General features: G+C 46.2%; 1 protein-coding gene across 4 annotated transcripts in view; it reads left to right on the forward strand.

Moving 5' to 3' along the window:
• CSNK2B (casein kinase 2 beta) overlaps positions 1-19099 on the forward strand; it is a 98648-nt gene extending 79549 nt beyond the window's left edge. For all 4 annotated transcript variants that reach the window (XM_086924630.1, XM_086924631.1, XM_086924629.1 and 1 more), the window contains exons 5-7: positions 16080-16155; positions 17492-17681; positions 18715-19099. In XM_086924630.1, coding sequence (XP_086780756.1) covers positions 16080-16155; positions 17492-17681; positions 18715-18805 — 357 coding nt within the window. In that variant the 3' untranslated portion in view covers positions 18806-19099. The remainder of the gene's footprint in view (positions 1-16079; positions 16156-17491; positions 17682-18714) is intronic.
• The last annotated feature ends 4390 nt before the right edge of the window (positions 19100-23489 follow it).

Below are 23489 nucleotides of genomic sequence, written 5' to 3' on the forward strand. Positions count from 1 at the left end.
AATGGGACGGGGATGGATGGGGAGGGCGGCTCTTTAAAGTTTTAGTGGGAAGGAACCTGGCTGTGATAGCTAGGGGCAGAGCTTAGGCTCCCAGAGGAAATGTGACCAGTGACTTATGGATTGCACCATCTTGCAGTGTCCCAGCATGCTATAAGTTGGGATGGAGTGGAGAGGTGGTGGCACCCTAGAATTGGCTTGGAGGCCTGGCTTCTAGAACCTTCCACTCCCACTTACTCTTGCTTTTTGCTTTTTATTGGAACTGGATGTCCACAGCAGCAATGGAAGAAAGGTAAACCATTAAGGACTCTCCCCACAGTTGTCCCCAAGACCTATAGGTATCTCAAAGGGCAGGCAAGGCCGGCCCTTTGCAGCCTCTGAAGATCCGGATTTCTGTAGCCGAGAAGGAGGCGAGGTGCACTAGATATGGAGAGCAGAAGGAAAACTGGTGCAGGAGGCCAGTACACTGCTTTTGAGGCCTGCTGCAACTGCACCACATGGCTAGAGCTCACATCCAAGAGAAGAAAAGAAAAAAAAGAAAGCCCAAAATCTCCCAAATCCGAGTTATGGACTGTTAAATCTTGGTGACCTTTGATCTTTTGGGAATTAAAACGCATGGTGCTCCACTGCTATTTTCCAAATGTACCCTGAGTGTTGGCCAGGGCCCTGGGTTTGGTATGACTCTTAATTATGTATTTCATTCCGGACGGGGCGTACATAGGTGCTCCCTCCCAGAAGCTCTTGAGGTGTGAGGATCCCAAACCCCCAGCCAGTTCCTGTGCAAGTGGGTCTGGAACCCGATCTCTGGGCCCCTGCTAAAAAGAAAAAAAAACGGTTTAGCTTTGTCGCATGCCACCCAAGACTGAAGAAAGGGGCCAGGACCACCATCTCAGGATTCCTGACACAAGCAGTGGATGTGGAGCTCTGTTGTACTCCCCAGAGAAAAGGGAAGGTGCTCTGAGCCCCATCGACAGGCCCTCCCCAATGGCAAGGGGAGCTTTGTCGCACATCTCCCAAATGTGGTGTGCTCACCCCTACTCCTCGTGCCCATGTCTAGGGAATGGGTGGCCACCACTAGAAGACACTCTGCCCACATGGAGCGGACAGGGGAGAAACATGCTACCTCTTCCAGCAGGGCAGGATGCCAGCCAGGTGGGGAGCTGGCAGGGGGTGGGCTTCCCGAATTTCCCCCAGTCCGATGACAAGTCTGTGCCCCAGTGGGACTGGGCACACCCGCCAAATATAGAAAAAGTAAAGAACACAGCAAAAGAAAGCTACATGACTCTCCCCAACACAGCAGTAGAGCTTGTAATGCAATATTCAATCAGGAGAAGCTTATTTGCATGTTTGTTCATTCTTGTGATGTCCCCTGGCGGACAGGCGTAACGCAAACAAATTCAGAAAGTGTTGAAGGGGTAGGAAGCTGAGGGGGAGAGGTAATTTAAAGCAGCCTCCCCAGAAGTATCTGCATGCGGGGTTGAGGAAAGTTTGACCCTGATGGCTATTCTGGCTGAATTTAAGTATTGTCATGGTTGGAGCTTTTGATTTTCAGCTTGGAGTGCTGCACCCTTTTGGGCTGGTTCTACAGCTGCATTTTCTGAGGCCTGAAGGTGTATACAACAAGCATTGCTAATGCAATAGGTATTGCATTTGTGAAGTTATTGGCATTCTAAATGCCAATGTTTTTTTACCCAGCCATGTTGCAGGGGCAGTACCATATGTGGCCAAAAGATTTCCCATGGGACCTCTTTTGGCCACATATGGTACTGCAACATGGCTAGATAAAACTAGCAATTACAATGCAATTAGTCTTGCAATTGCGAGATTTTGAGCTATTTGATTTGTAAATGGCAATACCTTTAATATTAAAAGGCATTGTTGTTTACAACACCAATAGGTCAAATTATATCTTGGACGCCACGCTCAGCGTATATAGTTATTAAAAAAAAAAGTGACCATGCACGGTGTCCTTGAAGCTGACGCCTCGTCCTTCTAAAAAGTAATAATAAAAAAAACGCTGCTATTGTGCTGCAAATGCTGTGGCAGTAGGGGTAGCCACTTTTAATGTTAGAGCAGCATAGCGCTCCATACGAAAAGCAGCCGCCATTGTCCTGTGTGGGCGCACTGCAAATTCAAAAAGCAACGCCCATTGTCCCCATTAGTCAATAAATAAAATAGTGCTCACCCACTAATAATGCAAACCGTGTAACAAGCCAAGTAAAAGGTCCAGTCGCTATGGGAGGTAACAAATGCAGACAAGACTGTACCAAGGAGGGACTACCAAGCCTACGTCCGAATCAGAAGCCAGCATTTATGAAGGACAATGACCCAAGCAAATGACCAATATGGGCGGAAAGTGGGTGAGGCTGCCAGTTCATACTCAAGTGCAGCGTGCCTTGCAGAGTGAGTTGCCCATGGGCGCTGCCTCTAGGCTTGACTTAAAAATATTGGAATTTATAATGCCAATAACTCCCAAAAATTTGAGACCTATTGCATTTGCAATGATTGTTTCATATATTGTTGAGGACCCAGCCGCTCTTCAAGTAATAGTTTTACAAAAACTTTGATGAAGCAGGCATTGACCATGCCAAATCGCTGGCAGCCCAGCCAGACCTCTTGGGCTTTGTCAATATGTGATGGCTACAGTGTTGCTGTAGCTTATCTTAATTTATGTCATGGATTCCTCCTCGCCGTACTGCGTCGGCTTCTAGAACTTCGCAATAGCCTTGGCCTCCCAAAATTCAGAATTCAAACATGTACAACTCATCCAAAGCGGATAAAAAAACTACCGGCATTAGCAAATTGATTTTAATAAAACAAATAATTTTAAAATTGTTAGTTAATTGTTGTCCATGTTTAAAAAATATTTATAATTGACTCGAAAAAAATGACAGTTCCTGTCCTCTGGAGTGCAGAGTAGAAGTGCAAAGACATCAATAATTGGGCACTGCAGTTTGATGCTGTAGGCCGCGAGAATGCACACAGACGGGGAAAGGACTCCAAAAGAGTCCCTTGGGCTCACACATGCATATATCCGAGGTGCAGTAAGATTAACAGTCCACAGACAATACGATGCTGCGTGTCCAGTGAGAAATTTGCCTGACTTGTTCGGATGTTTATGAAAATGCATCACTCCTCAGCACAGTTACAAAACTACACGTTTTGACAAAGGTGTCCGCGCTGGACTGCAGAAAGCGATTTCCCTGCACTAGAGTTAATCTGCTAAGCTGATGTCTGTCCCCTGACAAGTTTGCAGTTTAGAAATACAAGACTTTGCAATGCAATAGGTCTTGCATTACTGAAAATGTAATCTATTGGCGTTGCTAATAATAATGCAATGGCAATAGCTCAAACTTTCAGTAATTATTATTAACACCTGGTTACTCCAACAGAGTGTCCCTGCGCAAGGACACCGTAAACCACGGCAACTGGCCCAGACCCCTCCCCCCAGTCCCATAGGCCCTAAGATGCGAGAGGCCTGCTACCAGCCCCTAGGGGGAGATATAAAGAGCCAGATTTTCAGTTTTTTCCTAAACATTGTCTCCCTAGGACGGTCGTTCCAGTCCTTAGCCGCAAGAAAACCACAGGAACTACCAGCTGACTGAACCTTAGGCATGATCAGCTTAGCATTGCCCAGTGATCTCAAATTCAGAGTAGGTCTATAGGCAGTGAGTAGTGTGCACAGATATCTTGGCCCTTTCTTGGTGGGGTTATGGCAGGAACACAACACCTTAAAGTTGACTCTAGCCTGTATAGGGAGCCAGTGTAATTCCCTCAAAGCTGCTCCCACCGATGCCCACCTAGGAATATTCAATATCAGCCAGGCCACAGCATTCCTGACCTTCTTGAAAATGTTGAAATTTCTTTTGGTCACCCCTACATAGAGGATGTTGCAATAATCCAATTGGGACAAAACAAGGGCCTGCGCAATGGTCCTTTTGGTGTCTATAGGCAGTAAGTCCAGGATTTTAGGCAACACTCTAAGAATGCCAAAGCAGGCTCTGGCCACAGCTTATATCTGCTCTGTGTATGCTAGGTTGTTGTCCAACCAGACTACCAAATTCCTAGCCTTTGCTTTGGGCGTTGGAGAAGGCCACGGTTCCTCCGGCCACTACAAATGTGACCATCTGGAGGGCTGCTTGCCAATTACCATCACCTCCGTATTTCCTGCATTCAGTTGCAAGCAGCTGAACTTCATCCAGTTAGCAAGATCACGCAAACAGGCCTTGAAATCAGATGCCGTTCCTGCCTCCGTTCGCTCCAATGTAACAATCAACTGAGTGTCATCCTCATATGACACCAGTTTCATCCCATGTTTCATCACCAGGTCTGCCAGGGGACGCATGTAAACATTGAATAGAGTAGGGCTAATGGCCGAGCCCTGTAGTACTCCTTGAGACAGAGGACACACCTTTTAGACTTAAAACACCATGAAGACATACTGTGAAGAAAAAAAGGGCCAGCCCTCATGGGAGGTTACAAATGAAGACAAGACAGTACTAAGCCAATGGAAAATATGGGCAGAGTGGATTGAGCTTCAAATCTATACTCAAATACTATATGCCCCGCAGAGCAGCACCTGCGCTGCCCAGGCTCGACCTAAAAACTACAAGATGCAGCATTTTATTTATTTATTTTTTTTTTTGAATATTTGTAAAGCGCAACTGATACCTTGCAGGCTTCCTGGCGCTGGCGAATACTCTGCTGACGGTTAACCGGGAAAGCCAGACGGGCATTTATTGGGGGAAGAGCCAGGTCTTAATACGTCTCCTGAATGGCAAAAGCTGAGAAGTCTGACGTATGTCGGTGGGCAGGCTGTTCCACAGCTTGGCCGCTGCAACCCTGAAGGATCTGCCCCCTGTTCTGGTTTTATTAAATCTGGGTACCTTTACCAGACAGGCCGAGGATGAGCGTAAATCTCTGGCAGGAGTGTACCACCGAAACAGGGCTTGCAGAGGTTTGGGTCCAAGTCCATGCAGAGCCTTAAAGACAATGCAGAGGGACTTGAAAGCCACACGTTGTTTTAAGGGAAGCCAATGTAGCTCAGCCAGAGCTGCTGTGGCCGAGGCCCTCCTCGTCCAGCCAAGAGCCAGCTTGGCGGCGGCAGATTGAATTCGCTGTAGTCGATCCATCAATGTGACTGGAGACTCCAGGAGCAGGGCGTTACAATAGTCGAGGCGACTAAGTATCGTACACCTGACTATCGACGCCCGGGCTTGTGCCGGGAGGAGTGGCATGATTTTTCGGAATGAGCGCAGCAGGGCTGTGCAGGTCCCCACGATTTTCGTCACCTGTGTTTCCATACTTAATTTATTGCCAAGCATGGCTCCCAGGTTGCGTACCGAGGCAACCGGCAGAGGTTTGTCTCTGATCTCTGGGTGCCAGAATTCATTCGGAAACTGGCGGGGTATCTTGGTGCCTGAACAGAACAAGACCTCAGTTTTAGAGGAATTAAACTGGAGGGAGTTTCTGTGTAGCCATCCAGCCGTCTCTCTTAGGCAGTCATGGAAGGTGGACAGAGGAATGGCATCCTCACCTTCCCAGGAGAGGATGAGCTGCGTATCATCAGCGTAATTTATTGTTTTGATCCCAAAGGATTGGATTAGCTTGACTAGCGGGATGAGGTACACATTAAAAAGGATGGGGCTGATGGAGGAGCCCTGAGGGACTCCCTGGGGTACTGGTGCAAAGGTAGATTGGAATGGGGGAAGGGAGACAGCCTGTCTTCTGTCCCGAAGGTAGGAGTGAAGCCAGAGCAATGCAGTGCCCTCCACTCCCACTTCACCAAGTCTCTGCAGCAGCGTGCCATGGTTGACCGTATCGAATGCGGCAGACAGGTCCAGCAGTATCAGCGCCACTGGCTGGCCCCTGTCTGCACGCATGCGAAGATCCTCCATGGCTGTCAAGACTGCTGTTTCGGTGCCGTGGGCAGGACGGAACCCGAACTGGTGGTCGTCAAGAAGTGTGTTCTGTTCTAGGTGGGCGGACAGGCACGAACTGACCCATCGTTCGGCGACCTTCGCTGGGAAAGGCAGCAGGGAGATGGGTCGGTAGTTTGAAAGACAATCTGGGCTAAGGGAGGGTTTCTTCAAGAGAGGAGTGATTAGCGCCTGTTTCCATGGGGTTGGAACAAAGCCACTGTACAAAGACTGGTTGCATATAAGGCGCATGGTGCCAAAAAGTTCATTTCCAAACTTTTGGAGGCAGGGGATCGAGTGGAGAGCCCGAGGTGATACCGAGCGCCAGTCTATCAAACTCGGAGGCCGGGATTGGGGGAAATTCCCGTAGTCTAGCCAAAAGGACTGAGCCTGAATACGACAAGTTTTGAGAGCTGGTGACCGGTCCCTGCGTGTTGGAAGTTCCCGAAGAGGGAGGTGTTTTCAGGTTATGAATAATGGTGTTTATTTTGTTAATGAAAAACACTGCAAGGTTGTCGCAGAGGGCTTGGGTGGGAGGTTGTGTAGAGATGACACAGTCTGGGTTAGTTAAGTTTTTGAGTATCTGGAAGATACTTTTTGAGCTGTTGGTGGCATTGGTGATAATGGAGCAGTAGTGTTTAGCCTTGTTTTGGGCGATGGCAGTTTTGTACTCCCGAAGATTTACTTTCCAAAGAGTTTTGTGGGTTTCAGAATAACCCTGCCTCCATTTTCTCTCTGCTTGTCTGCATGCTAGTTTGAGAGCTCTTAAAGAGTCGTCGAACCATGGGGCCGGTACTCGTCTCTGTGGTTTACCCTTTTTTTGAGGGACGAGGCGTTCCGAAATATCGGAAATCCTTGTGCAGAGGGATTGATAATTAGCCTCTACTGGTTGAGTAGTGGAAAAACTGTCTTCCACTTCAAATACTGGGCCAATCAGTCTAAGTTTGTCCAGAGCCTTCCAGTCTCTGTACGGGGGTACAAGGCCGTGGCGGGGTGTCGGTCTGCAAGACCTGCTGCCTGCTATGTAAAATTTGATGCGTGCATGGTCGGTCCAGCACATTGGCAAAATGTCGCTCAGAAGTGCTAACTGGGGGGAGGCGAAGATTAAATCGAGCTGATGCCCCGCTACGTGTGGGTTTGTTCACTAGCTGGGAGAGTCCCATTCCTTCACAGGAAAGTAGGAGATTGTTGAGGGCAGAATCTAAGCTGCCGTTGGGCCAAAGGTTGAAATCGCCCAAGACAATCAGGTTGTTATGAGAGGTAGCCATATTAGTAAGGGTGGTGAGGAGCGACTGCTGCTGAGTGGAATTGAAAGCTCCCGGCGGGCGATAGCAAATCACCGCCGTAAAGGTCGTTCCGAGATGGCAGTCGATAGAGAGGCCAAGTATTTCGGTCCCGACCACTGGGTCCATAACAATAGTCTTTACTGACCAAGAAGCTCGATAGATTAAACCGACACCACCGCCCCGACCCTTAGGTCGAGGAAGATGCAAGATTTTAAAGTCTTGTGGGCAGGCCCAATCCAGTTCGATATTGCAGTCAGAGTGGGTCCATGTTTCCGTCAGGAAAAGAGCATCTAGATGGTGGTTATCTATGAGCTGGGCGATTTCATGAGCGTGTTTGGGCAGGGACCTGACATTCAGCAGGCCTCCTGTAAATAAACCTTTGCGCGCAAAATCGTGCAGAGGATAGGCGGTGTCCTGGAAGGACAGTTGACCTTCATGAGCGAAGTCTCTGAGGAGGAGTAGAGCCTCACGCGTCAGGAGCGAAGAGCTAGTGGTGGACGGGGGAGTCGGGGCCACGGGTGGCGCACCGGGCGCTGCCGAGGCGCGGACGAGCGCAGACGAGCTTGCCTTATGCGCGCCTTCGGCGCGCAATCGTCGCGCCCGCTGCGCTCGTCCGCTGCGCTTCCTGCAGGAGCTCATGATTTGTAGTTGCGTCAGAGCATAGAGGGGGGTGTGGCCAGCCGCGGTGGGCCTGTCTGGCGGGACCCTCGACCAAGGGAATGGCGGCAGGACGCTACCTGTGAGCGAAGCAACAGCTGACAAGCGCTAAGCTCCAACCAGGTAATGCCACAAGTTTTTTTTTTTTAAGCAGTGCACAGGTCTCAGTCACACAAATACACTTTAAAAACGACTCGTAAATTGTTAAAAATAAGTAGCTTCTCCCGGCTTCCGCCTCAGGAGTATTCACACAGTATAATGAAGCGCTGGCGCTTTGGCGCTTAATTTATACGAGCGCTGAGAGGGAGGGGGCGTGGCCAGCCGCGGTGGGCGTGTCTGGCGGGACCCTCGACCAAGGGAATGGCGGCAGGACGCTACCTGTGAGCGAAGCAACAGCTGACAAGCGCTAAGCTCCAACCAGGTAATGCCACGAGTTTTTTTTTTTAAAGCAGTGCACAGGTCTCAGTCACACAAATACACTTTAAAAACGACTCGTAAATTGTTAAAAATAAGTAGCTTCTCCCGGCTTCCGCCTCAGGAGTATTCACACAGTATAATGAAGCGCTGGCGCTTTGGCGCTTAATTTATACGAGCGCTGAGAGGGAGGGGGCGTGGCCAGCTGCGGTGGGCGTGTCTGGCGGGACCCTCTGTGAGAAGTTGGCCCGATATGCAACGTTCGCTATTCTAGCGACCGCTATGTATCGTTCCAACGACCCTTATGGTGTTTGGTTGTAAGTCAACCTATAGACCAGCTATCCTAGTAGCGTGGATACGAGCAGTCTAAGGCTAAAGACTCGAGAGGGCGTGTTAAGCCAGCTGTTTACCACACATGTACCCCTTGAACACCCAGTGAAAGGACACCACACAAGTGTTATGAAAATAAACAGGATATTTATTAAGAATCACAACAGCCCTGTACTCTTTATGAGGACAGGGTACTAAGCACAAACCAAATCTCTTTAGCAAATACTTCAAGTGCACAGTTTAAAACAAGTGTCCGAGGACACGGAAAGGTTAAGGTCTCGGGCGGACCCGATAAGGCAAGTCGGAAGCGAGGGACTCGGGACCCTAGAGTAAGGAGGCTATGCAGGCACCGAAATGCCGAGTTACCTAGCCACGAGGGCTGCGGCTGCACAAGTCTTACAGGCGTCGGGGTCTTCGCTGACGAGCCAGGAGCCGGAAGGAAGGAGTTGCTGGCCGGCGACCAGTGCTGAATAGTTCGTAGAGATCCAAGCCTGGATCGGAGATTGATGAAACCTGAAAGCAGAGGGGACCAAGTTCGTACTACTAGCCAGTAGTTAGAGGGTACCAGGAAGGCACCGGTTGGCCGTCACCTCGACTAGGTGAGTGGGCGACGCTAGGCTCTGCGGTCTCACGGACCAGGAGGCGTTGTCGGCGACCACGGTGGAGGTGCGAGCTGTCCCACGAAGGATGATGCTGTCGGCGTCGCTGGGCCCAGGATGGGGCAACAAGCCTTGGCAGATCTCAAGGCCACGGGGTGGGCCTGAGATGGCGTCTTGAGTGGACCAGGAGGGTCCGGGGTGCTTCTCGCAAAGATGGAAGCAAGGGCCAGTCTGGAGCAACCAGACCAGCAGTGATGATTCTCGGATGTCGTCACAGAAGGGCACAAGCCAGCGGCGAGTGACCAGACAACGTGCTGAGCAGCGAGCAGAAGGGCCCCACGCAGATCGTGGAGATGCTGGGAGACTGCACTTCGGTGCTAGAGCGGCTCAGGGTCGGGGCTTCTCGGACCCCAGAGCACTCACCAGAGAGTTACCTCGATGGTCGTGCTGGTTTTTAAGAGCGTGCAGGTTCTGATGATGGCCGATCCCTCGAGGTCTCGTCGCACCCACAGATCACAGCTGAGCTGATGACGTGGGTAGAGGTCAGAGGTGCCAGGGAAGCCGGTTCTCGTCGAGCTGGGCCGTCGGATCCTTGAGGAGGGACTTGCAGCAAACCGCAGAGTTCTTAGTTGGTGCCCGCTGATGCAGGGTGACTACTCCTTAGCCACAAGGGAGAAATCTTGAGAAGAGTCTTGAGTGTCCTTTCGTAGAAAGTAGTTCTTGATTCAAAGATGATCTAATTTGGAAGGGTCCCCGCTCCGGTCTTTATCCTAAAGAAAGGGGTGGGTACATGACTAGGTCCTGCCCTAAGGGTGGGACCAGGAAGGGGGGTAGTTACGCCCCTCTCCCCTGCCGGGCTTTCCCCAGGCCAGGGCTGTCGCCCCTGGAACTGGTTCTAACCGGCAGATGCGTAGTGAGCACCGGGGTGCCACTCCGCAGTCACCTTCTCGCCAAAGCCCTACCTACCCAGAATACACAAACCCTGTCTGGGACGGTGCGAACAGCGCCCTCGACAGGAAACCCTTTGTCCAAGTGCTCCTCGCTGGAAGGACTCCCAGCAGCAGGAGGTCAGACTTGTGTCTGTGGTGGCAGCATCCATTTTGTGGAGCTGAGGCTTCAGTTAACTTTAACCGGGGTTCACAGTTACGTACATGTCGTGTCCCTCTAGAAGGGTGGGATACTAACCTCATCGCCAGAATTGGTGAGAGGGCAGCACCCCGATTCGTATGACACCTTACTCGACATGCTTTGATAACGCGATACCGGAGTTACCGATGTGGTACGCGTTATCATGGAACAGCTATTGGGTCTTGATTCCGCAAGCTGCAGCCGGGCTCGGCTCGGGCCTGAACCTAGCTCACACGAGCCCACGCACTCTGCCTTCAGGATTGATAAGGCCTGCCATAGGAGTGACTGATAGGGACTCGGGTGTCCATTGTATGGTTAGATATAGGGCTACTATACCTAAAGCGAAGGGTGGTTACACGTCTTCGCCCCAGCTGTCGTGCAGCCAGTTGTGTCAAATTTAAGAGGCCAGCCAGGGGTGGCATAATACATGCTGCAGCCCCTGGCGGCCCTGGGTACACCTATGCCCTGCGTTACGGGGTCTGATAAGGTGGCCCAGTACCAATTGGTAAATGCACCTAGGGTACATATCGTAATTTAGAAAGAGAACAGCCAGGCTGTGGGTCTGATTAGCAGGCCCACAGCCAGAGAAAGTCGTAAACCAGTGAAACAAAAGCAAAAAATCTGGGTGATCATAGGATTGCAGACCCTACTCTCCTACACCCTCGACCAAGGGAATGGCGGCAGGACGCTACCTGTGAGCGAAGCAAGCGAAGCAAGCGAGCGAAGCAACAGCTGACAAGCGCTAAGCTCCAACCAGGTAATGCCACGAGTTTTTTTTTAAGCAGTGCACAGGTCTCAGTCACACAAATACACTTTAAAAACGACTCGTAAATTGTTAAAAATAAGTAGCTTCTCCCGGCTTCCGCCTCAGGAGTATTCACACAGTATAATGAAGCGCTGGCGCTTTGGCGCTTAATTTATACGAGCGCTGAGAGGGAGGGGGCGTGGCCAGCCGCGGTGGGCGTGTCTGGCGGGACCCTCGACCAAGGGAATGGCGGCAGGACGCTACCTGTGAGCGAAGCAACAGCTGACAAGCGCTAAGCTCCAACCAGGTAATGCCACGAGTTTTTTTTAAGCAGTGCACAGGTCTCTTTCACACAAATACACTTTAAAAACGACTCGTAAATTGTTAAAAATAAGTAGCTTCTCCCGGCTTCCGCCTCAGGAGTATTCACACAGTATAATGCATTGAATGCAGCGAGTCACTCAGATCGCTACAACTATGAGCATGACCTCGAGCAACAGCAAAAACCTTCAACTTCCAGCATTCAATGCAGCAAGTTGCTTAGATACACCTACGAACATGTTCTACTGTAAAACAAAACCACAAGTTTCAGCATTCTTCGTCTCTGATATAATCAAATAATGTATTTTGTCTTCCAAAAGCAGAGTTAAAATTGTCTGTTTACAGTAGCTGCTTTAGTTGCTCTGCATGGCAGAAAAAGTATAATGTATAATGTGCAACATAACTCTTTTCCAAAAGCAGGACAGTTTCTCGCCCGGAATAGTGAGCCGACATTGAACTTTAATATCCGTCACTGTGCCTTTCTAATTTAAATAGGAAACCCTTGTTAGTAATGTTCCCTAGTGCCACACATATTAAAATTTTAATACCAACTCCACCAACACATCTCCCCTCAAACAAAACCTGATTCTCCTTACACCTAAGAATGTGATCAAACTCCGTACGATCAGGCACAAGCAGACGTACACTCGGGTGATTACTCACTGCTTCGCTGACTTTAGATACACTGACTCAGTCGCAAACAGTCCCCAGTGCTGCGCTCCGGCTGTGTTTTCGAACATGCCAGTACTTGTGCAGTGCCTCTGGAGGGAACAGACGGTCGTGTACAGGCCCTGCACTATTTACCTCTGTTCTGAAGAACAAGCTCATTAGCCATTTCTTCGTCGCTATCTTGCCACTCATAACAAATTAACACCAATTATCTAGTCGCAGAGGTCACGGGGAGGTGGCTGCAGAAGTGTGTAAACCCGGTTCTCCGATGGCTTCCCAGAATCACATGCAGCCGAACCGCACTGTTTGAAGTGTCAATAAAAGAAAACCAGCTGACTGCCATGATTTATAGGAAGATGGCGTCTGCACTGCCCATCAGATCACCTGAGGCCTGGCAGTCACTGCCAGAGCACAGTCACTGTCACCGGTAGTACTAAAGGGGTGAAGATGCAACACCAGTACTCAGGGAGGAAAACACCCCAATTTTAATGCAACACTTTTATCTCTTATATTTGGAAGATGATTTTTGTTTTAATAATGAACATTCACAGGGTTCCTTAAAAGATACCAATCGAGAAAGTAATGATGAAACCAAAATAAATTGGTTCCTGCGAAACAAGAACTGTGAAAATAACTGTACATAAACATGCACTCTTGCACCGCTGACAATAGTCTCGCTAGCGAAACAGCGCATGCGCTGCGTTCGCAAACGAGACCTAAAAAAAGGCGGTACTAAAGAGGGAGTACTAAGCCTGTTTACTAATAAGCCACTATTCAGAGGACAGTGACTGGGAACAAGTTAAAATGATGGGCTTAAAGTGGGTGTAGCTTCATGTCAATATCCTGAATACAGCGTGTCGCGAAGAGACCGCGTAAGCGATGCCTAGGTGAGACCTAAAAATACACACGTTAGGTTTATTTTCACTGCTTTATTAACTAGGTTGACAATGGAACAGTATTGAATTGCCTTGACAGTAATTTGCACATGGTTATTTGTTACATTAACATTAAATTATGGTAGTTTTAACGTGCAGTATTCGTCTTTTAATATGGTGATCCTTGATAACACCAACTGGCCTGTTTTTATTTAAGTACTACCCCCTGTATTGTGATGTGCTATCTGGTATAGGTGGATGGAGGGTACTGTGATGTCCTGTATAAGATTACAGACTTATCTAATTTATCTTTATGCTGCATTATGTATATAGTTGTAAATGAATGTGTACTATTTAGTGTGTAGTAAACCTGCTTTTCCTTTTCTAAAGAAATGAAGACCATCATTATTGAGCGTTATTATTGAGTGCCAGTGAAGGGTGATTACTATCCCACATCACAATCCTTGAGTAGGTCTTGGACTGTTCTTCTTCCCTTCCCTGAGAGAGTCGAGTGCTACAATGGTGTGTTTGGTTCCCAGTAAAGGGACATTGTGGACATAATACTTGTGAAGTTCTCACATCCTGTGCAACTAATAACCCAATTTTCCTCATTACCACTGCTAACCATTACTAAAGGGCTTGTTCTCACTCCCTAAAACATGGCAATCAGATGTAAGCCAATTTAACCACGATTAATTTACTTCTACTTCCCTCAAGTGCAATATCATATACCCAGGGCCGATAAATTAAATGCTGCTAGTGGGCCTGAAGCACTTATTGTGACACCCATTTAAGTAGCCCCTTAAAAGTTGTCTCAGGCCTGCCTGTCTGCAGTTTTACCCTGCTATTTCGACTTGGCAAAATATACTTTTTGCCAGTCCTAAAACTTCTTTTAATAGGGTAGGCCCTAAACACCCCTTGGCAGGGTGTATTCTAATAAAAATGTTGGACATGTACTTTTAAGTTTTACATGCCCTGGTAGTGCTAAACACACACATTTAATTTTGTTAATCTCCCATAGGATACCATTGGGCTACCTTATTACACATTTGTTTGGGAGCAAGGTGAAACCTCATGAACTGTGCAGAGCCCCGCTTGCACTTCAAAGACCCTGCCTCAGCACACTCAAAGAACTTGATTTTTAGCCTTTTGTGGCACGAGACATTCTGGGCCCATGGCAGGATATTTCAGACACTTCTGTGGGGTAAAAATCCATTTCAAAGTAGATACTACAGGAAGCTCAGACCCATTTTTCAGTTCACTTCTGTACCTGGAGAGGACACTCTGAGAACTTCCCTGCTGTCTGTGGCCTGCTGTGTGTCTCCGAGGACTGCCCTACTGCCACAGAGGACTGACCTACTACCTGAAGCCTCTTGTGCCCTCGGAGGACTGTCCTGCTGCTCGAGACCTACTTTTCTGCTAGAACTGAGAACTTCCATAGTGACTCCAATGGCTAGCTCGCTGGCCTCCTGATCAGAACATCTGGGACAGAACAGGCTTCTACCATCTTGAACCCACACATGGATCCACCCTGGGTGAGTCCTGACCATCCAAGTTATTCTCCTCCAGCCCTGAACCCTTGTAAGTGGTGCTAAAGACGTTCCCAGATATTCCAAAGTGCTCCGAGAACCGGGACGTACCTGCTTGCTGATCCGCCCAAGGTGCATAGCCGGTCGGCTTTACTTTGCGGTAGCTCCCGCTACATTCTTCTCTGCAGAAGCAAATCCTGTTCAGCAGCTCTTTGCAGAAGGGGTATCTGAACCTCTGAAGCTCTTGACTACAGCCTGCAGCTTCGTTCCTCTGGAGATTTTCTACTTCCAAAAATAGACTTTAACTGGACTGTTGTTTAAGAAGGGCTCACACCCCTCTCAACCAACAACCCAACTTCCTAACTATTTTATGCTATTTGATTGACCCTCATTAGGTGATATGATATAGTGAAGTCAGTGACCTGGCTGGAAGGCATTGAATGTGCTGGTTGTGGGATATGCCCCTCTTCCCAGCTCATTCTTTATTCAGATAGATTCTGCTTAGTGTAGGCTTTGTCATTCTGTCCTGAAAATAGGAGACCTAAAGCAGGGTCTTGTACCTGTGTTCCCAACCGCTTCCTACTGGTAGATCTATTTTTGTGTAGCACCTTGTGGCACAGGATACTTGAGATGCCACCACTACAATCCATGCACTCTTTAAAAGCACTTTCCACTCATTGAGACCTGGTTCAGGCTACCTCAAATGATGAGAATAATAGACAGGGAATCGCAGGATGGGCTACTGTTTAAACCAGGATAAACCTAAGTCAAATACTGTGCACCACTTGTCAAATTTTAAATTTCTGGCAACTCCAATGGATTTGGTATGAAAGAGATAGGCATGAGAGAGATTGGTGCCAGCTATATTACTTCCTTGATAACCCATTGCTTAGGGAAATGGCAGGTGCAAATATAGCTGTTCTTGCAGGTGCGTTTTGTATTTAAACATGGTATCCTCTAAACCAGTGCACTGCACGGAACAGCCATAGATTTCAAAGGCCACATCCATGCACGGAGATCAGAACTGGGTCTCAAAAAGGAGCTGTCGTAAATAAAGTGACATCACACTTTGATCAAACTTTTAACAGAATCCTACCCTGTAACCTAGAGATTAAACCACCTTCTCGAACAAGAGCTAGACTGCTCCTCTTCATGTAAACTGATCTTTTATTTATCCTCCCTCCCTCCCTGCCTTTCCTGAACTTCTGAAATATGTGACAATTACATATTGTATCGCTCCCAGCCTCCGGTTTGGCTTTGTAAACCCATAACGGCTTTTACCCCATAAGAGAAAATCCCCAAACACTTCGCTTCGCTCACTGAATGTTGCTGATGGTGCACCTGCTGTTATCTCACTGCGTGCCCCTAGCAATTATTCCTCCAGACACCAGGTACTGAATAGGTATTCAGAAGACACGCTGTTCCTTCAGTAGCCCCGCAAATTAGGTTTGAGAGGAAGCTGGGCATGGAAAAAGACTAATTGGCGGTATTTTATGTATGTGGAGATGTTTTCACTCTGATTTCTCACAAACACACATACTTGTGTTCTAATGTGTCTTTGGATTTTTCCCAGAATCTAGCTGGTATAAATGTGTTTTCTCTCTCCTGCAGCTTGAGAAGTACCAGCAAGGAGATTTTGGGTACTGTCCCCGTGTCTACTGTGAAAACCAGCCCATGCTTCCAATTGGTAAGTGCCTTATGAGTCTCTTGCTTTGACTCTTAGAGAGAACTATAGAAAGTGGCAGACAGGATGGGATACTTCGTATAAGGTTCTAATGTGTTACTGGTGTTTGCGGGAAGATGACCCTCTTTACTTACTGTATTCTTTATCTATCTTTGAACCTCTTGACGGTGGTTGTCAGCTTTTCCTTTCTATTGTTAAATTAGAGATCTGTGGCTTTATTTCCACCTTGTATCTCATAAATTGTGGTTCAGTCCATCAAGCTGTTCTCAGCCTAGGTATTTTCCAGGGTTCGGCAACTTTTCAGGAAAGCTGGGCCATGGTTGTCCAGAGCTTTCCAATTCTATCCTGTGGCAAACGTTTTTTTCTTCTTTTAAACTCGCGAGCATTGCATATACTTATTTATGAGTTCTCCAATATGGGGCAGTTCACAAGTTGGCTGACCCCATTCATGTGCTGCTGTTACTAAAGGTTCTAGTCCCAGACTTCATATGTGCCAATTTGCTTCAATGCAGAAAGATAGGTTTGGTTTTCTGTGTTTTTTTCTGTTTTAAATTCACACATTGCCATTGACTTGATTACTGCAACACGGTACTGCGTTTTACTGTCATTCATTTATACATTGCATGAGCCATTTCTGCTTTTTGGCAATATTTTATGCCATGCTCTACTATGCATTCAATATATAAACATTGTCAATTAGGTTGTCAAGTGACTTGTTTCTTGATATGGCCCAGCAGTGCCCCCACAAGAATGCATGACTAGTTGCTGCAGGAACAAGGGCATAACACTCCCTAGTTTCATGTTTACCTCTGCGAAGGGAGTGTTTTGGGAGGCCTGCTACAAGTTTGCAATATTTGAATCCTGGATTTTGTAAATCTTCTTTTACTTTCATTAAAAGGTGGTCCTTCTCAAGTACTGTTCTTAGTCTCTTATGAAGGTTGAACTTAAACTGCAGACAGGTGTTTTTGTTTAACTATGTAAGAAACATTAGAAATTTCAAGCACAAGTAGTAGCCAACCTTTCTTCTCTAGTTGTAGGAAGATTATTGTACCTTGGAGAATAGTGAGTGAGGCCCTAAATGCTCAGTTAGGTTGTGCCAGTAATAGTGTGTGCGTCTAGTGGAGAGGTGCACGTTAAGCTATGCTACCATTTATTTAATTTGGCCTCTAGCATGAGCATCTCCCTTATCGCTCTTTGGTGTTCAAGGCCCATGGTAGAGTAGGCTCTTGGTGGATTGAAAGAAACCTCACCCAAAGGGAGCTGATTGCCTGCAGGGATTACACATTTTCTTTCATGTTCTTCTTCCCTGACAACTCCTGTTGTATCACCCTCTTATTAGGTCTTTCCGACATCCCTGGGGAGGCCATGGTGAAGCTCTATTGCCCCAAATGCATGGATGTGTACACCCCAAAATCTTCCCGCCACCATCACACGGACGGAGCCTACTTCGGAACAGGGTTTCCTCACATGCTGTTCATGGTGCACCCAGAATACAGGCCCAAAAGGCCAGCTAACCAATTTGTCCCCAGGTAAGTGTAGAGTTCATGGGGCAGTTTAGTGCAGTGTTTGTTGGTGTGAATAAAATCGGTGATGTGTAATGTTTAAATACCAAGACATGCATAGAAATGGCACATAGCAAGAGCTCGGTTGATGCACCACAGTCCTCACCTGCATATCCCTTGGTATGGAGTGATGATACCATACACAAGAAATTGGGGCTGAGGTGCACCTCAGTCTCATCCTGCAGCACTGTGATTTACCAGCTACGCGCTTCAATTTATACTTAAGCATTTGAGCTGGTTGCCTTACTGTGACTTATAGTGCACCTTATTAGCTGCAGTCCTTGCTTGTGTAACACTGGGTAGCCCATGTGCATCTCAACAATGCAGCTAGAGATGCTTCATGGTACCTGTGGTGCCCACTGCTAGGTCTGCATCTCTGAATTGCATTACTGCTCCCTGCTGCTTCCTCTGCCAAGCCATGTTTGAGGTGAACCTTGTTCTGATCTACAGTAATGCTCTGTGCCGCTCGTGACCTCCCCTGCCAAACCATATCCACCGAGCACAATCTACTCTGACCTGTAGTAATGCCCTTTTATAATCTCCTGCAATTTAGAGTCTATGTAGTGCTCCTTACCCTGACTTGCATTAATGTGCCATGCTGCTTAAAATGCATACTGTCCGGCCCAATCCACGTCACTCTGACCTGCATTGATGTACGATGCTACCTGTATTGGATACTGCCAGGTATGCACCTCACTCTGATCTGCTACACTGCCTCTTCCTCTACAATATAGAGTCTACGTAATGCACCTTGTTTACACCTACAGTAATGCTCTGTGCTGCTTCTGGAACCTACTCCCTGGACATATCCACCCAGTGCCACTCGCTTTGACTTGCGCTACTGATCTGTACTGCCTGTGGCACCCACTGTTCGGCCTATACCTCACTTTGACATACAGAACTGCTCTGTGCTGTCCACTGCCTGACAATATCTAACCAGCTTACCTCAGTAATACTGTGTCGAGATTCACAAGTTATCCTTACATTTTGTGTCTTCCAGGCTGTACGGGTTCAAGATCCACCCTATGGCGTATCAACTTCAGCTCCAGGCGGCCAGCAATTTCAAAAGTCCAGTGAAGACTATCCGCTGACTGGCCCGGCGAACGCATGCGCCCCCTCCCCCACCCCCTCTCCTTCTAAACACCGCGCGGCTCTTTTGAATAATGAAAGCCAATGCTAAGGGCTGACATTAATTTCACTATTTCCCAATACCTCAGTCAACCATTGAACTCTCCCTCCGTTTCCCATAGCCCGACCAGTTAGAAATCTGAAGTTTGTTTCAGTGTGTGTTTAAATTTAATAAATATTTCCTTATTCTAAAAGTAAGGAGCAGGTAATGTTTTTTTTTTTTTTAATTTTAAATAAAATATACATGCGTGATCGGATAGGAGTTGGTACATTTTTCTTAGCGACAAACCTTTGTAGTAGATTATGCTGTATTCCAGGTTTTGTTTAAAGAATGGAGATTAGCCTGCTTCAAAGTTAATGATTCCTTGCTGAATAATTTATTGAGCCCTCCACTTAAAGTTAACTTTTACAGCGCGTTGCATGTGAATGTGTAAACCTATTGCCAGGCGTTGTACATTCTGTCTAAAGTTTAATGGTTTTCAGGAATGGCGGCAATATGGTGGTGGGTAACGCTTTTTATCACTAGTTGTAGTCCCTTAACTGCAACTTTTCCTTTAATTCTTCTTGGTTTTGTGAAATTGTGCAAATGATTAGTGGATGAAAAATTATACAGTTCTGTCATATGGTTCACACTATTTCAGTGAGACTGCGTTTGGACAGCATAAACGTCAAAACTGGGTGGAAATGAGCTCATGCACACCTTCAGGATATGTTGACCTTTGTCCTGGCAAGCTTACAGTGCACCATCTGGACCGCTATACCTTACAAGGTCCCTTATGGTATGTGCACCCTTCGAACAGGACAACCCTGACTCCCCAAGAAAATTGTGGAAACAGAGTTTACCCTTTTGTTAAAGGACTTGGGCATGCCCAGAGAGAAACACAAGAAATACTCAAATTAGCATTTTAAACATTTATTGAAGCAATAAGATTCTTGTGTAAAATGTATGCGCTGCAATCAACGTAGGAAACAAAACAGAGTATTATGAGAATTGAAAATAAACACTACGGCCATTCTGCTGTTACATTGATTATATGGATACATATATTTGCATCTATACTCCTACCTGGTGCTTCCTGTCTTATATGCATAGGGTGTGCAGACCTGCTAGAATGCCCCAGAGCTGTCTAACTCGCCATTACTTGTGGATATGTGTCACCTGGAAGCCCGTCTCCTGCATGGAGCAGGCCACAGCCCTTCTCAGGATGGTAACTGGATTCTGCTGGACTTAAATTCCACCATGGGGCGACTTCGACTGTGCCAATGAAATGATTCTCTCCCTAAACAAAGGCTGGGAGAGTTCTTAATTTTTTTAAATAATCTTCACGCATAATCTGTGTACTGGAGTTCTAGTCTAGCTGTTTATTCTACTCTTGCAGTGCTGTATCCAAACCGACAACATTTTGCGCAGTGAACTTAGTCCTTGTACAGAATGTTCAAGGGCCTGATAATATGCCTACGGCGAAGTTCTACTATAAGCAAGCCTATTTCTGAGAACATTATCCTATACAGGTGTGCAAGCAAATGTGTAAACTCATTGTTAGAAAAAGATGTCCACTTCAAACGTGTTGGTAAGCTGACCAAAAAGGTTCATAAAACGTGTGCTAAAGCTATATAGAAAAAGTCTTCTGAGGAAAGTGCTCTTCAATAATAAAATCAGAATGAAAGCCAAAATGCATTCTAAAAAATAACCTATAAAAGCCATATTGGAGGTAAAAACTGACCAATTAGAAAATTTTCTTTGCTCGAAACAGCGTCATTGAATGTTCTGATAAGCAGACTGTACCATGTTGTTGTTCCCTGCTGCCACAGACAATGTTTCCGTCGGCACACCTCTCACAAGTTCCAATGAACAAACATTGTTCAATCCAGTCTGATCAGCATTTAATGAAGGTCTGACAGCCATATGTGCCCCTGCTTGAGGGCGACCCAGGATCCAGAAGCTGAGGCATCCAGGAAAGGCTTGTAATATCTTTTGTAGAAACAGCAATTGCACAGGCCAACTTTGCGAGTGAATTATCAACAGACCCACCAGCAGTTCTATGTCCATAGATTGGACTGGTTGCATTCCAAGGCATACATCCAGGTCACAGTGGAAAGTGCACAGCAAACAGCGAAACACAGGCTGTACCCAATATAACCAGATAGGCCAGAAGAATAAGAACCAGTTATCATTTAGTTCATAGAGCAAGTGTGTGCCAAAATATTGTATCAACCTTTCACGACACAGTTGCACATGTCGCAGCGGTATCCACATTTGGCCGTGTGAAAGAACATCCATTGTGGGGCAGAAAAAATAAAATCACTATTCCGACAATTAGAAACGAAACAAGAGGTATGCTCCAAAAATGCTTTCAAGCATGGAGTGTATGAAGGATGGAATCACTCAGAGCATAGTCTGGAAGGTACTAACAAACCCAGACCCAATTGTTAAAAAAAATGAATTTAAAAAAGTACTATACCCACAGTGTTTGAGGCGTTAAAAATGCAGTGCAGAAGCTCAATATGTTGTGGTTGGTTTTTGCGTAGTAACCAACTGGATTTCAGAAGAAGACCTTGAAACCTGAAGATCAAACGTCTCCTTTGCAGATGTTAAAGAAACTTATTTCTGAAACAATAAGGCTTTTAGTCTGCTCAAACTATTAAGGTTCACATTTGAAATGGAAATTAAAGGTCAAATTGTCACTTCGCTAACTGTACGGACATGTGGAAAAAACACATTTGTACAACAGGTCGTGGGCCGTCAAACCGTCACTACATAGGTTACTCCAGGTTTCATGCCTAGATCATCCAACATCAAATAACTCCAGATTAAAACTAATCCGAATGCCTGACGGATTACAGCTGCTAGGGAAACCTTCAGACACAAGTTTGCCTTGGACGCATTACACTCTCCATGAAGTACGAATTTCCTGCAAACTAGGGAATGGCCTAAAGTGTTCTCACAGTTCTTATTGCTAAGAAAAACCGCAGTACCCTCATTTCTACACCTGTAAAAGAAAGCTTAGATCCATGTTTTTTACAAATTTCTCCCATAGCACTTCATTTTTGCCTGCTTGATAGTGTTGTAAGCAATTCTTAAAGTTAAAGGTTAAAATTTGGCAGGGAAGTAAAACCATGTATTATCCTATCATCTGATGCTGTCTCTGCTACAGTGAATGGTAATTTATCTAGCTTTTCTGTGCGTAACATCATGCAAGTTGCACCCTTACGTGCCATGGTTTTAAGTTCTTTCGACAAATTGTATGGTAAAAATAGTCTTGTAGCATTTAATGGCTTCCATCGAATGCCACAGTTTTGCAAAGTTCGGCTCAAAAGCATGATAGAACTAAGCTGTTTGTGTCTCATGTTGTAAAAGGGCTATGTCATGTGTATTATGTCAATAGCAGATTACACAATGTTACTTAGAGAATATATCCTGGTGGATAATGCAGTCATACCATTGTCAACTATTGCTAGATCCTTTTTCAAATTTTCTCTTTCATTTTCATGTATCTGTTGAGCAGGTTCCATACTTCATTGTATATAGCATACACAAAGTGCCTTTGACATGGCTTTCTAGGATCTAGCAAGAAATTCATGTCATCAGAAAGTATAGATGAGTATTTTTTCACCTCATCTAATGTTGAAAACTTTAAACAATCTAGTCACAACTTTCCCAAGCTATGGTATTACCACCCCGAGTATTGTCTGCATGTAACGAGTGTCTGGCCTCTTTATCCTAAGCATTTAGTGTTCAGGAAACATGAGACATCCATTAGTGTCTGTGGCCACAATAGCCTGCCCTCCTAACTGAAATGTGGAGAATTGTATGCCCCATTCTTAAGCGCATTGTTGAATGCTTCCTCCGTGTAATTTGTGAATTGCTTCCAATTCTCAAAACATGCAAACGTGGGAATATTTGGTGTATTCATATCGTGGCTAAGTCAAGACAGGAAGTTTGCTGCACAGTTTTGTTCAGGAAAATAATTTGTCTTGTTATAAAGCATGCTCTAAACAACGCCTCATTGCCTGAACTTGCCAGTCTTAAGTTCCCCAAACAGATTTTATGTAAGCTTTGTCTTTCCAAAAGTCAAACCCTTGTATTGACAACTAGGAAATAAACGCAGCCTTATAAATGAGCTGTATGCCAGTTAGCTTATTTTTCTTTGCCGTGGAAGGAGAACCTTGTTAAAAAAAAACTCTTGGTCTACAGGGTTGTGACCAGAAATATATGCATACTTCTGTGCAAATATCTTAGAGCTACCCTCTGATGGTGTAGGGCTGTGTTCCCATTGTGTGTAATTAAATACCACACGTGGAGTACTTACTTTGTGTAAGAAATGGTGTGCATAATGGTGAAACCAAAACATTTCATCATAACTAGATTTACTGCTATACATATCTTCACTTTCAAATGTAGTGTAATACTCTAAATCATCAAGCATTTGTTTTACTGTAAAAATATCTCGGTCATTTGAGATGCTGCCAGGAGTGATGGCATCAAAGACATTTCTAAAAACCTAAGGAATCTGCAATGTCTGTTGGTCCAAATATATCGTAGTGTACCTTATCCCAAAGAATTCCATCAATTATTGGAACCACTGAAGTGTTCCTGAGGGACAGGTCACTTCACAGTTTGTGTGATTAAGAATGTGGCTCTGGGAG

The sequence above is a fragment of the Lissotriton vulgaris genome, chromosome 5, assembly GCF_964263255.1.
Source record: "Lissotriton vulgaris chromosome 5, aLisVul1.2, whole genome shotgun sequence".
Classification (NCBI taxonomy): Eukaryota; Metazoa; Chordata; class Amphibia; order Caudata; family Salamandridae; genus Lissotriton; species Lissotriton vulgaris.